The 18,152-nt window shown below is 42.1% G+C and overlaps 1 protein-coding gene across 4 annotated transcripts in view; it reads right to left on the bottom strand.

Annotated features, from left to right (window-relative positions):
- The window catches only part of LAMP2 (lysosome associated membrane protein 2), a 35,820-nt gene extending 18,356 nt beyond the window's left edge, over positions 1-17,464 (bottom strand). Inside the window, exons 1-4 of one of the 4 annotated variants that reach the window (XM_027092329.1) lie at positions 17,265-17,464; positions 6,396-6,514; positions 5,486-5,699; positions 826-984 (exon numbers count right to left, since the gene is read on the bottom strand). In XM_027092329.1, coding sequence (XP_026948130.1) covers positions 826-984; positions 5,486-5,699; positions 6,396-6,514; positions 17,265-17,328 — 556 coding nt within the window. In that variant the 5' untranslated portion in view covers positions 17,329-17,464. Of the gene's footprint in view, positions 1-825; positions 985-5,485; positions 5,700-6,395; positions 6,515-7,745; positions 7,859-16,797; positions 16,965-17,264 lie in introns of those variants that run through there. The other 3 variants (XM_027092328.1, XM_027092331.1, XM_027092330.1) reach the window with 3 other exon arrangements.
- Between the last annotated feature and the right edge of the window lie 688 nt (positions 17,465-18,152).

Genomic DNA, 18,152 nt, shown 5'->3' with positions numbered 1-18,152 from the left:
TATCTTAATAGTATTATTTTAAACTAAATGAGGCAGAGGTCCTCAAACTGCTGCTTCATATGCAGACAGTCTTTAGAGTTATGACATGGCAGACAGGCTCCAGACACATACAAATGCATTATCTACTCATGCGTGGCCACACACTCATCTTTTCATACCCTTAAGTCCCTTTGTTCCCCCAAAACTTCATCTGCCTCTGAGGTGAAAATCAGAGGTTTAAGTTTGAAAACAGTTTGCCTCTACCTAGGCCTGCCCTCTTCTTTTCCACATATAACCAGTATAAGGAAAGATACTGTTTTTAACTGAAAAAAGTTTAAAAATCATTGAAGAATTTAAATACAAATGAACCTTTTATTTCAACCTCTTCTTAGGAAGTGTTGGTAGTTTTCCAGAACTGGTGCACGAGAAATTATTGTATTGCCAATAAAGTCACATAAAAGTTACAAAATCAATTTATAAAAGTCAAGATTAGAACACAGAAATCCCATTTCTCAGCCTTCGTCTTGGATCTTCAAAAGCTGAAGAGCTGAGGATCAAATGCTATCTGAGGATTTGTTCAAACAAAGATTAGGTTTTATCCAGTGAAAACACTGCAGGTAGCACATTTTAAAAGACCATTCCACAACATGTACATCAGAAACTTAAAAGTGCAAGTTCCACAAGAATAAGAATTGCTGTTATTTATAAAAACTTTACAGTGCAGAGTAAGGTGTAAGTCTTAACATATAAATACTTTAAGATAACGACTTCAACTAAAGCTACCTGGTATACTCTAATCTTAAGTTAGGACCCAAGTATAGAAATATATATATTTTAAGTGCTCACCTTTTGTGCTCACTGTGCCATTTTGGACAAAAGCTTGTACATGAACATCCCAATAGTGCTGGACAACATCATTCTTTCCTAAGGTTAATAAACTATTGCATCTAAAGATGTCATTCAATGGAACTCTGAATGCCACATGGTCAGAAACAGTAAAAACTCCTGTAAAAGAAGATTAACAGTAGCTATTTCCAAGAAGGTAGGAGGAAAGTGATCATATAAATATACATTAGAATTTCATCTCTTCTGTCTGCCTGCCCCACCCCATTCCTGAAGTGACAAAAGACAAGGCCTGTTCAGGAACTGACAAATTCACTGTGGCTGAAACACAAGGAGTAAGAGGAAAGACGTGATGGGGATTAGGAAGGAAAGGTAAGTTGCAGGTGGTCACACTTTGAAGCATCTTCTATGATCTAAGGACAGGTTGGGCTTTATTTTGTTAGCAATAGCAGGTCAGCTTCAGTTTTTAAAGCTGGGAATAACAAATGTATCATTTATTTTAAGGAACATAGCAAAACTGCAGAGGTTAGGCAGAGCAGAAAACTTTTAAGGAAAGTCATTTAAGAGGGAAACTAGTTAGAAGGCCAATGAGCTGGTTAAGGGGAAAGGCGAGGAGGAGTTGCCTAAACCAAGATAGTGAGGGGCAGTAAGAAGAGAGTAAAGAGGCCAAATTGAAGACACAGAGCTAAGGTAGAATCAACAGGACTTAGTGATGAAACAAAGAAGAGAGATGGAATAATCAACGATTATTTTTGTGCTACTATCCCAAAGTAAGTTATAGTAACTAAAATGAGTTTTCGAAACCTTTTCCTGGATAGGATTTAAAGACTATTCCATTTCAGGAAAATTTCAGAATATGAAAGCAATAAGTTACCACCTTTCTGTGCAGAGTTATTATAATGCCTATATGGTGAAACTTCAAAAGACTATGATCACACTTATCCACCCAAATGGCTTAGCTTCTTTTGGAGAAGCAAGGAAGGAAGGTATTCAAGGCCCTTAATATAGGCTGCCTTCTGTGCCTCTCCGTCACATAGCAAGGCAGGACTTATGCGCCTTGGCACCCCCTAACGGCCAAAGGAAAAAAAATTTTAAACCAATGAACCAGAACATTTTTCTCCAAAACTGTTTCCCACTGTTAACATCAGTGAATAGATGTATGAACTAGCTGTATGTAGATAGGCCTCAAAAACAAAACGAGTGCAAAAACAAGCTGTAGACATACTGGAGTTACACTATAAATCTATGTCATTTTTAGGGCTTCCTTGGTGGCACAGCAGTTGAGAAACTGCCTGCCAATGCAGGGGACATGGGTTCGATCCCTGGTCCGGGAGGATCCCACATGCCGCAGGGCAACTAGGCCCATGCGCCACAACTACTGAGCCTGCGCTCTTGAGCCTGCGAGCCACAACTACTGAAGCCCGCACGCCTAGAGCCCGAGCTCCACCACCGCAATGAGAAGCCTGTGCACTGCAATGAAGAGTAGCCCCCGCTCACCACAACTAGAGAAAGCTGCACGCAGCAACAAAGACCCAATGCACCCAAAAATAAATAATAAATAAATTTATTTAAAAAAAGAAAAAAACATCATCAACAGTCTATTTAAGGAAACCATTTAAAAATCTCAAATAGTCGCAAATATTACACAGAAGCTAGCAATAAAAATTCCATCTTTCCCTGTTTAAAATAAAAGGGATGAGGGAATTCCCTGATGGTCTAGTGGTTACGACTCCATGCTTTCACTGCTGAGGGCACAGGTTCAATCCCTGGTCAGGGAACTAAGATCCCACAAGCTGCACGGCGTGGCCAAAAAAAATAAAATTAAAATAAATAAAGGGAGGAGAGACTGGCATTAACCTTTCAGAGTCCACAGTTTTTCCATCAAATCTGTCAAATTAAACCCCATCTGCTTTTACTGCCACCCCCCTTGGTCTGGCTACTCATTACATCATCACTTGATTCCTATAACAGCCTCTTAAACTGGAATCTCTGCCTGTAGTCTCCTCACTTCCAATTAATACTGCAGAACATTCTTTATAAACTACTGTCTCTGCTTTTGTTACATCATTCTCCTGCTTAAAAACCTAAAATGGTTCCCCAGTGCCTACCCCATCAAGCTATAAATGCCTTTCCTTGGCTTCCAAGGCCCCCTATAATTTAGACTCACTGCACCTAGCCAACTTGATTTTCCTTCTACTACACACACAGCCTCTACTTTAATCAGGCAGCTCTCCAATTACTGCTGTGCATACTATGCTTCCCCCTGCTGGAAATATTCTGCTCAAAATTCTCCACTTATTCAAAATCTACCATTAGGCCGAGTTTCAGCTCAGGCCCTCCTTCTCTACACCAAGGTTTCTCACTCCTTCAATGCACGCTGACCTCTGCTCCTCATCAGGACCTCTTGTCCAGAGGCATCCACTGATGGGCTCAGGGACTGTGTACCATATGCAGTTTACTCTGTACTTTGAGAGGGTCTAGAGCTTTCCTCACATTGTCAGAAAGATTTATGAACCCTCCATGCCCAAAACACTAACAATAACAAATTCACAAGGATCTCAATGCTTTCCGATTTATCCATGTAACTTGGGTAAACAACTTCACTTTGTCTCTCCAACTAGTTTTTAAACTCGGTGAAAGTCAGGGGCAAATCCTAAAACTAGTTCTGAAAGACAATATATGGCAGAAAGCTAAATACCAAGATACCCAATAATAAACTTTCTTTAGTTATCCTCTCAAGCGAAGATATCAGTAAAAAGAAAACTAGGATTTAATTTCCAAGTCTCAGTTAGTGATACCTCCCAAGTTTTACACGAGCTCATTCACTTCTGGATCTTTAAAGTATGATCTTTTGATATCCCATAAATCCAAATGAATCACTCATCCCCAAGTCCAGGAAACTAAAGCCCATCTACCTGTGCTTCTGGGGTCAGGATGAAATACTATCTGTGAGAAATGCTAAGCTACTACAAACACCGTGTTAATATCCCAATCTCAGTGGAGGGGGGAGAAAGGAGAGAATTATATCCCTAACAAGACTGAAATCTCTGGGGGCTTCCCTGGTGGCACAGTGGTTGAGAGTCCGCCTGCCGATGCAGGGGACACGGGTTCGTGCCCTGGTCCGGGAAGATCCCACATGCTGCGGAGCGGCTGGGCCCATGAGCCATGGCCGCTGAGCCTGTGCGTCCGCAACGGGAGAGGCCACAACAGTGAGAGGCCCGCGTAATGCAAAAAAAAAAAAAAAAAAAAAAAAAAAAAAAAAGACTGAAATCTCCATTATCCATGCCTTCAAAATATTTTAACACACATTTCAGTTCTAGTAGTCACAACAACGGCCTAATTCCCAATGCCTTCCCAAGTTCATTTTGACCTAAAATTCTCTCAAAATAGCAGCAAATGTTGATTTCAGTCATCTTACATTTTTTTAAAACTTTTTTCCCTTACCTTTTTTACTTTTCAGCCAAAATCCTACCTAAATGGTAAAAAATATTTGAAGATGAACTATTTCTGCTGGTCTCAGGTTACTAAACTTGTACACATTTAAAATAGTTGCAGCTCTATTTACAATAGCCCAGAGATGGAAACAACCTAAGTGCCCATCATCAGCTGAATGGATAAAGAAGATGTGGCCGATATATACAATGGAATATTACTCAGCCATAAAAAGAAACGAAATTGAGCTATTTGTAATGAGGTGGATAGACCTAGAGTCTGTCAAACAGAGTGAAGTAAGTCAGAAAGAGAAAGACAAATACCGTATGCTAACACATATATATGGAATTTAAGAAAAAAAATGTCATGAAGAACCTAGGCGTAAGACAGGAATAAAGACACAGACCTACTGGAGAACGGACTTGAGGATATGGGGAGGGGGAAGGGTGAGCTGTGACAAAGCGAGAGAGAGGCATGGACATACACACACTCACAAACATAAGGTAGATAGCTAGTGGGAAGCAGCCGCATGGCACAGGGATATCGGCTCGGTGCTTTGTGACTGCCTGGAGGGGTGGGATAGGGAGGGTGACGCAAGAGGGAAGAGATATGGGAACATATGTACATGTATAACCGATTCACTTTGTTATAAAGCAGAAACTAACACACCATTGTAAAGCAATTATACCCCAATAAAGATGTTAAAAAGAAAAAAATAAAAAATAAAATAAAATAAAATAGTTATTAGTAAAGGATTTTCTCATTCATTCAACATTTGTTGAATGCCCACTATTGAATGAAATAAATAATAGTAGTTAAGTGCATGGATTCTGTAAGCTCACCACACTTTGGTTCAAACACCAGCTCATGCACTTACTAGCTTGTGTGACCTTTGGGAAAGACATCTAATCTCATCAAGCCTCATTCCCTTTACCTGTAAAATTGAGATAACATCTACTTCCCAGGGTTGCTGTTAAAGATTAAGTGAGATGCTGCTGGCAACACACTTAGGATACTATTGATACATGGTACATAGTAAAGCACCAAGCAATGACAGCAAATATCCTTACTGTGTCCAACACTATGCCATGCAAGGGAATACAAAGACATGATGTTTCCATTACAAACAGGAGGACAGACTTGCATAAGGATGGCTTTTAAATTATTTACATTTCTTTTTATTATTAATCAAGAGCAAGAGAACACAACACAATCCAATTCTTAAGGTTACCTTTTTCTTTCGCATCAGGAAATGTTGTGTTATCATTCGTGTTGTAGGAAAATGAGATACTGTCGATTGAATAAAAAGACTTCTCCTCTGTAAAATTCACAGTCCAGGAAAAACCAGATCCAAACTGCACTGCGATTTTGGGACCATTCTGGTCATCCCCACAAGAGCTTCCACTGTACGTTGCAGGACCAAGGTCTGAAATGGTTACAGTTTTCTAAAAGAAAAAAAAATCTGGGAGTTAGGCCCAAACAGGCAGCAATGAGCACAAGCATTTCCAAGTGGGGTGCCACTGCAGTTGACTTCACACCCCCCGTGGCCAGCCTGGCCCGTCTGTGCTGCCCAGTCTCATATTCTTCAGCTACACACCAGTCCCTCTGGACAAATCCATGCAAGTCTAAAAGGAAAAGGAAAACCGACCTGAACCTCTGTTATTAAGTTGATTTTTAAAAAAAAATCAGATTGTAAGCAGGCAGGACCTTAACCAAAAGAAATAAGAAGGCAAAAAGGATTGAGAGGATACCCCACCCCCCCAAAGGAGACTTTAATAGCAAGCTATTAAAAAAAGGACAAGCTTTGATGTTAGTACATGTTACAAACACGATAGAAGTAGTTAGACCATACAGAAACACCATACAGTCTTCAGATTATTTGCCCTTAACCAACTCCAAAAAACCTCTGAAGAACTGATGAATTAAAATATTCATTCCTAAATAAATAAATAAAATAAAAAATATTCATTCCAACACTAAATAGAATACCTTCAAGTGTACATGCTAAAATAGCTCCACAGAATTTACACGTTAAGTCAGTTAACATATGAAATCTTATTTGTATAAATGAATACAAAGGCTAAAAAAAGAGTAGAAGTAAATTCCTACTATAAAACTCAAAGACAAATAAAAATACTTACATTATGTTTGTCTGTGGTCTCATAGCGTATTGTGAAATTCATCTGCCATTTTGCATAAAGGCAAGTGGCGTTTTCTGAATCTGTCAAATTAAGTTCCAATGCATAAGACGAGACAGCTCCTAGATTAAAAAGAGTAAGATTTTTAAATTGGACTACAAAAACATACATAAAATAAAAACAAGCTCTATCCAGCACTGAAGTTCAACCAGCTCTAAAATGAAACAAAGTATTTTTAATATATATGGTAACTTGGTGATTATCTTTTTATCGAAATCCTGTTGATAAAGTTAGCAATACCCCTTCCCCAAAAAGTTTACTCAACATAGGATGCTCAGGTAATGGCACAGACTGGTGACGTTTGCCTTTTACCTCCTAATAATCGTTTCCACACTCTGTGCTTTGCTAGTTTTGTTTTGGGCAATTATAGTTTACTTGTTAGGACTTTTGTTTTTTAAGGTAAATGAGGTGAAGGGGAAGCGTGGGAGGGGTGTTAAACTCCTGCTTTTCTCAAATCAGCTGGTGGAACTCTCTCTACATAAATAATGATAAATCTGATTTCTGTGGTCTTGCTGCTTTAAATCCTGTCACAAGCTATGTGACCTATGACACTTAGAAGTCTTGGCAAACTATTTTATTCCAACGTGAAAAAATGATGATGTGGGCCAGGGCTAAGCGTGTGTACCATATGACCAAAGGAACAGTACTGCAAAGGTTGTTAGATCCATAAGCAAAAGGTTAATTTTTATAAATGCAGCGTTCATCATTTTTGTTTCATAATAAAATCCAATTGATTAGAAAGCCTAATTAATCTTTTGACATAGAACTTCCCTGGTGGCGCAGTGGTTCAGAAATCCACCTGCCAATGCAGGCGACATGGGTTTGAGCCCTGGTCCAGGAAGATCCCACATGCCACAGAGCAACTATGCCTGTGCGCCACAACTACTGAGCCTGCGCTCTAGAGCCGGCAAACCACAACTACTGAGCCCGTGCTCCGCAACAAGAGAAGCCACCGCAATAAGAAGCCCATGCACCACAAGGAAGAGTAGCCCCCTCTCGCCGCAACTAGAGAAAGCCCGCGCGCAGCAATGAAGACTCAACACAGCCAAAACTAATAAGTAAATAAATTAATTGATTAATTAAAAAAAAATCTTTTGACACGGACTTAAAGTCCCTTCCTACATTCTCAACCTGCTACCTCTCTTTTAGCAGAGAAACCTTTCAGGGACAAAAGAGCCTTGGGACTTTTCAGCTAACTTGACTCTGATCTTCTACACTAGGTTAAACATGGGGACATTACCTATTGCATTGAAGAGCCCAAGGACTCAAAATACGATACGCCAGCACACTTACCAGCAGCAGAAATGATGGGCCATCATCTAAGGATTTTCTTCACTGTCTCACACATATACCCAAGGGGTGAGCTGTTTCCTGTTAAGATAGCTGCATAGCCTTGAATGATACCTGAGCACACCAGCGTCACCTACAAGTGGGGACATGCTATAGACTACAGAGAATAAAGTCCTAAGAGGAATACCAAGAAGGCATGCCTCAGCAACAGCTTTCAAGCTGTACACAAAGCTCCCGTCATGCTCTGCATGCTCTGGAGACCGGGCTGCCTCACCAAGCCTGAATCTGATATGCTAAAGCTTGTGGTTGCTGACAATGCCTAAATGTATTGGCTAAGGCCCCAATAAGACCTTGTGAGGCCCAAGTAGGTTTTACAGGCTTTCTTTTCTCAGAACAATCTGGAATGGAGCTGGCATCACTGATCCAAGGCTACCCTGCAGTGGTGTTGAGAACTGCAGCTTAGAATTCTTCTAATCACCTGGAGGCCTGCTTTCCATACACAATCTCTCTTGGTCTTGTTTAAAGTCCCTCGTTTTAACATATTCTCCTTGTGAATATTCAAAGCATTCAAAACTATCAGAAACAACCAAGAAAAGCCTGGCACGTATTAATCATTTTCTTTCCAAAGATATTAGAGTAACAAACAAAACAGTGTAAAACAATGATTAGTATCAACGTGTGCTGGGGTGGAGAACTCCACGCTATGGAGCAGAAGGCACAGGTTGTGGTTCACATTTGCCACTACATTAATATCAAAACAGCCTATCTGCCAACCCATAAATGAGGACTGAGAAATGCTCTGAGGGTCCAAAACATTCTGTTCTCATGCCTTCATAGTCCTTGTCGCTGTGAGAGCTATGCCTTCACAGGGCTTCCTTGGCATCCCAGTCTACATCTCCAGCTGCACAGGAGCCACTTTTACTCAATGCCTATCACCTCAAACTCAACAATTCCACAATGAAAATCTACTCTTCGACTTCCTCCAATCGGAGCCCGCCTTCTCAGCCTCACTGGCTTGAAAGGAAAGGCAGGACCTTGTCCCGACACTCAGGCTCAAAAGGTTTTGGGAATTAGCTTCTACTTCATTCTCTTTGTTAAGTCCTATTGATTTTTTTCCCTTCAAATCCCCTCTGAAATCCAATCCCTTGCCTTTTATTTCTTTTTTTTTTTTTGCGGTACGCGGGCCTCTCACTGCTGTGGTCTCTCCCGTTGCGGAGCACAGGCCCCGGACGCGCAGGCTCAGCGGCCATGGCTCATGGGCCCAGCCGCTCCGCGGCATGTGGGATCTTCCCAGACCGGGGCACGAACCCGTGTCCCCTGCATCGGCAGGCGGACTCTCAACCACTGCGCCACCAGGGAAGGCCCCTTGCCTTTTATTTCTATTCCAACTCCACCACCACACCCCTAACTTACTATAGATACCTCCTAGCTACCCCTAGAACTGCTGTCAGATTAATGGTCCTTAAATACCTCTTCCTGGGGCTTCCCTGGTGGCGCAGTGGTTAAGAATCCGCCTGCCAATGCAGGGGACAGGGGTTCGAGCCCTAGTCCGGGAAGATCCCACATGCCACGAAGCAACTAAGCCCATGCGCCACAACTACTGAGCCTGTGCTCTAGAGCCCACGAGCCACAACTACTGAGATCTGCGTGCCTGGAGCCTGTGCTCCACAACAAGAGAGGCCACTGCAATGAGAAGCCTGAGCATCGCAACGAACCGCAACTAGAGAAAGCCTGCGCATAGCAACGAAGACCCAACATAGCCAAAAATAAATAAAATAAAAACTTTTTTTTAAATTAAATACCTCTTCTCTCAGGATACTTTCTTGATAAAAACCTTTTACTGGCTCCAAAATTCCCACATTAAATTTAAATTCCTCTGCCTGACTTTCAAAGTAACCTTTAATCTTGTCCCAACCTATTCGTTCAACTTCTCTCAAGCCATGTTCCCAGAACACACCCTTTAATTTGCCTGAACTTGTTCCACTGGTCCCATTCACCATGCTCTAGTCAACCTCCCAGGCTTCTTCTACTGCTCCTAACATTTGAAATCTACTTGTTCACCTCAGGAGGGATTTCACTCTTTTCTCGCGGTCCCAAAATCTGAAACACCCGCCACCCTGCCTTTTTGTTACAATTTCTGGCAAATATCCCCACCCACTACAACAGCTGAAAATGTTAGATACTTGCTTTCCCAGCCTCCCTTGTGGTAAGGATGGCACTTACTTATACTAGGCTCCACCCAGCAAAGGCATCCACCCCAGATTCTGAATAAGAGGGCGGTGAAATGCAGCCAAGAAGGGAACTATCACACTCAGATGGAAGTAGCTACAGCAGGATCAGGGTCCCAGGCAACAAGGCCAGAACAGCTAATGGCAGTAGCCAGCAGTGCAAGCTGCAGGTTAATGCTTGGTGATGGCAGTGCAGTTCAGTGGCATGTGTTAGGGTACTGAACTAGGCTTTGGGGTATATAGTCAAGAGCTCCAGTAATTCTGAGTTACCTAATGAACATTTTTTTATAAAGTAAAAATTTACTGATGTGTTACATACAGAAAAGTACACAGCATACATTCGGAAGGGATTTAAAGTGCACAAAGTATACAGCTCAAAGAATTTTCACAAACTGAACCCGCCTGTGTCAGGAAACATTGTGTCAGGAACATTCCAAGTACTCCTCAAAGTCCCCCGGTTCCCCCTTCCAGTTACGATTTCCCTCCCAAGGGCAGCTGCCATCCTGTCTTCTAACAGTATAGTTTACTTTTGCCTGTTTTTCAACTTGGTGTAAATGAAATCATTCACTATGCTCTCTTTTGTATCTGGCTTCTTTCACTCAATATTATGTCTGTGAGATTCACCCATGCTGTTGTGTGTAACTGCAGTTTGTCATTTCTCTCTGTGTATAGCCTTCTTTCACTACTTGTCTATGCTACTGCTGATGGGCATTTGGATAGTTTCCAGTTTGGTTCTATTACAAATGGACACATCGGTGAACACAGGTGAACACAGGTGTATGTGTGTCTATTGGGTATGTGTCTAGGAATGAAATTGCAGGGTCAGAGGGTTTGCACATGTCCCAATATCTTTTTAATAAATTCCTTTTCTGCTTAAAAAAAAAACAGTGAGATTTTATTTGTTTCTTACAATTAAGAACCCAAACTGATATGCTGTCCACTTTTCAGCAGCCATTTTCTCCATAAAGATTTCCTTGACTACAAAAGCCCTCAAGGAGCAGTCATAGTGCATAGCCCCACACCTGAGTGTATTTTACACTATCATGAATTATTCATTTATTTTATGCCTGTAAATCCTGTCTCCCCTACAGTCATAAGCTCCAAAACAGTTTTCAACTGTTACTTCGCAACAAACTGATGTGCCATGGTAAGTTATAGTATACAGCAAGTAATTTGTTAACTAATAAAAAAGTAACAAAGTCCATGAATGAATGATATACATGGATAGATTCAAGATTCCCTTTTCATAAGGTCTCTGCCACTCATTTGAATTTCAATATGCTCCCTTAAACAGATGATCTTATCTATGCCACAGCCCCCAGGCGTGTGTCTTTTATAGGAATGTCATCCATCACAAGTGTCATGGTGGGGGAGACCATGTTTATTACTTCCCTCTATCTCCTATCATTCCTAGCAGTGCAGAATACGTATTAGATTCTCAATAAATACTGATTGATTAGATCAAGGTGAAAATACCATGCAATAACGACCCAGAACACAGCTTAATCTAATTACAGGAAGAGCCTTTAGCTCTTCCAAATCATGAACCCAACCTATCAGGCTTCTGGGTACTCCCTCAACCCCCATGTCCATTTTTCGCAATAAATTTTGACATGGATTTCAAGCTAGGAATAATCCTTTTCCCAGAAGTTAAGTTTATAGTTGAAACATTTACACTTTGGTAAAAAAATCTTCAGCTAGCCATTTCCATCCTTATTGAAGTGTTTGAGTTTCGAATAGCCAAACCATTTTTGTCTAAAAGGCTTTGACATTAAAAAACCACAGCTGAATATATCCTAGAGTGTGTAATTATAGAGCTGACAGTTTATTCTCCAAAGAGAAGAAAAAGGCAAAATCAACTTTCTCAAATTCAAATATCCTCTTAATCTTGTTTCCAAAGAGATCATTTATAGGTTCTTTTAGAACTCAGAACAAACTCTGTTCTCCAAGCATGGCACACTGCAAAAAGTGGCTAGGTTTTTATAAGTCTATTTGACTCAAAGTGTAGTTGAAAAGCATACATTTGTAAACAATATGGGGGTGGGGTGGGAACATAACACTAGTGGTAAAACAAAACCAATAAAAAACAGTGATCTAAGAGGCAATATAATGGGACGATTAGGAGTCCCATCACTGGCATTGAAGAGCTAGAATTCAAATCAGGCAGTCCAATTTACTAGCTGTGAGACTCTGGGCAAGTTAACCTTGCTAAGAATTGTAGTGTGTACTTCACTTCTCCAATACATTCTTCGAAAGCATGAAAGCCCTTCAGAGCTAAGAGAACTTTGCCAAGCAAGTTAGAGATTCCAGCTTAAAAGTTTCCCTTCTAGGGGCTTCCCTGGTGGCGCAGTGGTTGAGAGTCCGCCTGCCGATGCAGGGGACACGGGTTCGTACCCCGGTCCGGGAGGATCCCACATGCCGCGGAGCGGCTGGGCCCGTGAGCCATGGACGCTGGGCCTGCGCGTCTGGAGCCTGTGCTCCACGATGGGAGATGCCACAGCAGGGAGAGGCCCGCGTACCGCAAAAAAAAAAAAAAAAAAAGTTTCCCTTCTAGTAAACACAGCACCTAAAGGGATCCTTCCCTAATTTTAGGTATGTCTACTTTCATCATACTTAGTTATGGACTCTTGTCCTCAAACTCATCAATTCAGAATGAGGTTGAGCAAAGGGTCTTAAAAACAAAACAAGCCAAAAAAAAAAAATCAGGACATAGGCAACAATATCTATTTACTCTTTCTTTTCAACTCATAGGTCTGTTAAGTCAAATTGACTGTTCCTCAATTCCTAATATAAGTACGATTACCGTTTCGGTTTCTGATACTCTGGATTTCTGGTAAATCTCTTAAAAACTAAAAGTAATAATAGATTTTAAGCTATGAAATAATTTTTTTAAGGTCAGAGAGTGGGTAAGGAAATAAGACTCAACACCATTCAACTAATGGAAAGGGCTTATTGCTGAGTGCTGTTTGGCAGACCTCCAGAATTCTTTTGCAATGCACAGCAGGATACCAACAAGTACTTATAAAGTACACTTTTGGATCTGATGGGATCTCTGATCATTTTAATCTGAAATTATGATTGGAATGCTTTTGTCACTACAGGAGGAAGAGCAGTCTTCCTGCACCATGGAGCACTGAAGTCAGATGTGAATATCTATAAATCCTATCAGATGTGATAACCAAGGACTAATGGATGAATAATAAGCCTGTCCTTTCAAGTATCTTTATTAAAGCTAGAATAATTTCAGCAGAATCTTGAAATCAAAGTTATCAGTGGTAAGGCTACAGAAAAATCTCAGTGCTTACTTTCTTGCTTTTTGATCACCTCCAAAAGATAGAGATTGGTTCTTTGTGGAAACCTTATTCTCCTTTTCACCTAGGACTTCCTAGCTCCCCAGGTGAACCTCCACTACTATGTAGGTGTATGTGAAGGGGTACAGGTAAGATACTAGCATTATTGTATGGGATTATAGTTTAATAAGTTGCTATCTGTACTGCTTAGCACTGATCTCGAAGTTCTCCAACGGAAAACACACACAAAATATCTTGCAAGACCTAATTTAAGGTTCACAGAAGAAAAAGGAGACTGAGTTGGTCTAGTTCACCGTCATATCCCCAGTGCCCACCAATGAAGACCCTCAACAAAAATTTACTGAGAGGTAACCATGTGCCACCTGGCCCTGTGCTAGGGAGGCAATGGGAAGTAACAGTACAGAAGACAGTCTCCACTCTCAGAGACTAAGACCACAGGGGAGACTTGACTATTACTAGGGGAAAAAAAGAGTGGAAAATAGGCTAGCCTAATAACCTAAGAGTTTGGGAAAGACAAGATTTACTCCTATTCCTCCAAATAAGTCACCTGGCTGGCCTCCTTCCAACACTCAGGTCTCTGCTCAAATGTCAGCCAACAGTGAAGGCCTTCTGACCACAAAATGTCAAGGAGGGTCAACCCCACCACCCACTCCCTATCGTCTGCTCTTCTTCCTCATTACCTGCCTCATTTTCTTCACAGTGCTTATCACTGAAATTCTATTATTTACCTGTTGGGCTGTCTTCCCCCACTAAAATGTAAGCTCCGTGAGAGCAGGAACCTGATCTGTCTTCTCCACTGCTCTATCTATCCCTTTCACCTAGTGGCTGGTACACAAAAGTCATTCCTTAAACAACTGTGGAAAGGAGGGACTCCTACCAGTGAAGTACACACTCAGGACACTTATATCAGGTTTTTTTCCCACCCAGAAAAGCCTCAACCCTATAAAAACCAGACGTCAGACTAGTTACAGCAATCAATAACCACAGAAATCTGAAATCTATGTCACAAAGGGAACATAAGCAGTGATGCTACGAAAAGTTTTTCACCACTACTCTCTTTGTAATGCCTCTATACAGCTTTTCTTCATAAAGGTCTCTAGTCAGTTATAATTCATTCAAATAAATACCAGCATAACTTAATCTCTGTGAAAAAGACAAATACATAGGCTCTGAGAATTCTTTTCTATATTTACTCTAGAGCAACTATTTTTAAAAGCTACCTGCTGCAGCTGGGATAGTGTTATAAAGTTACAAAGTGAAAACGGCCCAGCTGGAAGCGAATGAGACCATAAATTCAGGAACAGATCCTCCTTCGTTGGTACCCTCTGCAGTAGTCAGGAACAGCATGAAATTCATAGCAGGTACTTTACAAATATTTCTTGACTTTTCAAAAAACTATTCTTGGTATCCATTTTGATATATAAAAGTAACATGCAAAACCCACCACGCAACTGAAGAATTGCTAAATTCTTAAGGAAAAAAAGAACACATGGAAGGAGTTTGAGCTCCACACTGAACCAATAGCTGGCAGCACAAGCAACTGTAGAGAAAAGGGAGTTTCCATTTCATCCCGGTACCTCTGAAAAATCTGACCTACCTACATTATTAACTTTTACTTCTCCAAACCCTGTTCTGAACTTGAAAGTGGAGGGAATCAATCTTGGAAATCTTCCAAGAGAATGAATCTAGTTAGTCCCAATCAATAAATGGCAAACTATCAGATGAGCTGATGGGTTCTTTTATGTGCTTCTTTTTGCCTGTTTATTTTCTGCAATGAGCAAGCACTGCTTTTGTAAAAACAAAACAAAAAAAAGCTTTCATTAAAAAAAATTTAATGACATGAAAGTCAACAAGACAATGATTATTTTTTTTCACTTTCTCTAAACAATAACAGTGTTGTTTGTGCAGATCCAATTGGCAGTGAACTACTGATTACCAGATGCCTTGGTCAGATGTGTTCTAGTCAGTGATAAGGTGCTTTTCGTTGTAAACAATCCTCTCTTAGGGTCGCTTGGCCCTCACTGAGTACTTCACAGGGGAGTTAAGGCTTCGAACTGTGTTTGAGCAAAGCCTCTGTGGCCCACTTTCAAGAAGGGCTACAGAAGAGTTTCCTGCACTGTGTGCACAGCTGGACTCTCTTTTGGCATCAGGACCCTTTACTCTATCCACTGAAGACCTCAAAGAGCTTTGGTTTATGTGAGTTACATCTATTGGTATTTGCTGTACTAGAAATTAAAACTAAGAAGTGAATAAAACACATCAGACCCACGAGAGTGGTGATGTCATCACACATTCATTCTATAGCCTCTGGAAAACTCCACTGTACTGATGAGAGGATGAAAGTGAAAAAGACAAATGTCTTAATATTATTCTAGAAATAGTTTTGATCTGACAGAACCCCCTCCCCCGGAAAGATCCTTGAGAATCACTAGATTAGATCATCAAGACCCCTTCCAACGCCATGGATCTGGAGCGAGATTTCTCATCTTTTGGCACTACTGACGTTTTGAGGTGGATAATACTTTGTCGGGGGTGGGGGAGTGCTGTCCTGTGCATTGTGGGATGTTTAGAAGCACCCCTGGCCTCTTCCCACTAGATGCCAAAAGCAATCCCCAATTGTGACAACCAAAAATGTCTCCAGATATTGCCAAATGTCCCCTGGTTGAGAATCCACCATTCCAGGGTGTTGATTTTATTCTACTGAAATGTGAATTACAAAATGTGCACCTCTCACTGCCTTCTCAAGCCCCTAATATATCTACTTCCTCTCTACTCCCATCTGGATCTATTCCTTCTCATCTTTTATTAGGTCACAAACAGCAAGAGTCAGTGGTAGCAACAAGCACAGGATTTATCAGTTCAGGAAGAGATATTCTGGTCAAAGTTCACCTTTCAGGCATTAAAAGGCCTCAGGGACCCAATGCTTGGGGGTGGGGTGCATCATAGCACCATCAGCCAACATTCAGCCAGTCATTCTTAGGACCTGGTAACAACCCAATCCTTAGGAAATTACCTACCCTCCTCCTCCTCCGAAAACGAGGTAATAGGCCAGTTGTGTGAGAGGGAAGAAGAAATGGAGCTTCTGAAGGCAAAGAGGCAGTATACAAGACTCAGATATAGCATCCCTCTAAAACCTCAACATCTGGGGACATTTTTGTCAGGGTCTAGCTGGGAGGAAGTAACAAAACTGGTAAAAAAAAAAAAAAAAAAAAAAAAGGAAGAAGAAAAAAAACCCCACGATGTCTTCAGCACCTCCAAGTCAGATATTCACTCCCCACCAAAGTTCCTACTCATCCCTTTTAGTCTCCAGAGGTTGGGTCCAAGTTTTCTCCCCTGGAAACTGCCCCAGCCACCTTAGATCCCTTCCCCATCAAAACCCCAAGTACCAAACTCCAATCCATCATCATTCTTCACCTCTTTAATCACCCTTCCTCCACAGCGTCAAATTCCTACCCCCCACCACCCAAGCCTCTCACTGCCTCTCAGAATCTACTCGTATCTGTTCCCCCCACTTACCCCAAGCTTTTCTCCACGCAGGCAGTCTCTTCCCTCAGTTTTCTCTCCCGCCCCACAGTTTTCCACCATCTTCAAAACTCTTGCCTGATACTAGGACCAAGATTCTAAATGTCTATGACACCCAGAATCTGCACGTACCGCCCTCCTATGCTCATCACTCCTTAGTATCTCCCCCAAGTTACTCTTTCTAACCCGAGGTGCTCCACTCCTCTCTCTTCCCTACCTACTCCCTCGGCGTCCACCCCCCCCCCCTTACTTGCCCCGTTATGGGCCCTTCTCCCCTGCCATCCCTCGGTCGGGCCTTCTCTAGGTCATCGCTCGTCACCTCGGGCCAAGCGCCGAGGCCCAGTGTCAGTCGTTCAGCTTCTCAACCCCCTCTCCCCGGACCAGTCTTTCAGGTTGTGGCCTCTGAACTGGGCGCCCCGGGCCCAGGCTCAGGGACTAAGCAGGAGGGCCCGACAACTCACCCAGGACGAGGCAGAGCAGAAGGAGCCCGGATCCCGGAACCGGGGCGAGGCGGAAGCACACCATGATCCCGCAGGGCAGGCTGCTGCGGCGAGAAGTGCAGCGACAGCAGAGAAAAGCCTCGCGGAACCGGGTCAAGAGCGCCGCTGACCACCGACCACAACGCTGCAAAACCCAGGACTCGGCGCTTCAGCACCGGTCATAAGACCAGGGGCGGGACTCTTTCTTGCCTTCAGCCAGTCACCGCGCTTGAAGGCGGCCAGAGGGGTGGTGATGCATGGCCCGGTGGGCGGGGTGACCACGCCCTGGCTTTTTGGTTCACACTCATTCTTGCGCTCCTAGGAGATGGGTGCGGACGGCCGTTTCTAAGGCTAAAGAGAAACGAACTTTTTTGGGGGGGCAGGGGGGCTAGATGGCAGAGATTATTTCAGTTCCGACTCCTTGAGGAAGGAGAGAATACTTTTGCTGGAGTAAAAATGGTTGCTAGGCATCGCAACGGAATACCTACAAAAATAATACATGATTATTCTCCAAACACTGATGCCCATGCAGTTCATGTCATTAAAAGGACAAGGGAGCTAGAGGGTGATACAGAGTCACTGAACGCCAGAGCAGGGCTTGGCCTTGAAGTTCACCTAGTTACAACACCCTGTTTTTCAGATGGGGAAACTGAACTCAGAAAGAGGAAGAGTCTTATTTAAATATAGAAAGAAAGAAAATGAGAAAGAAAGAAATAAAATAGAAGGACAAAGGGAAAAAAACAAAGATCATCCATGTTCCTACTACACAGAAAGACACTGTTATCTATCTATCTGTCCATCCTTCAGGTTGTTTTTCCTCTGCCTATACACATGTAAATATTCTTTAATTAGAATTCATACTAAACATAC

Source organism: Aethalodelphis obliquidens, unplaced genomic scaffold (assembly GCF_003676395.1).
Source record: "Aethalodelphis obliquidens isolate GAN/ISIS:26980383/991018 unplaced genomic scaffold, ASM367639v1 scaffold77, whole genome shotgun sequence".
Classification (NCBI taxonomy): domain Eukaryota; kingdom Metazoa; phylum Chordata; class Mammalia; order Artiodactyla; family Delphinidae; genus Aethalodelphis; species Aethalodelphis obliquidens.
This window is presented reverse-complemented; position numbering and strand designations above follow the sequence as displayed.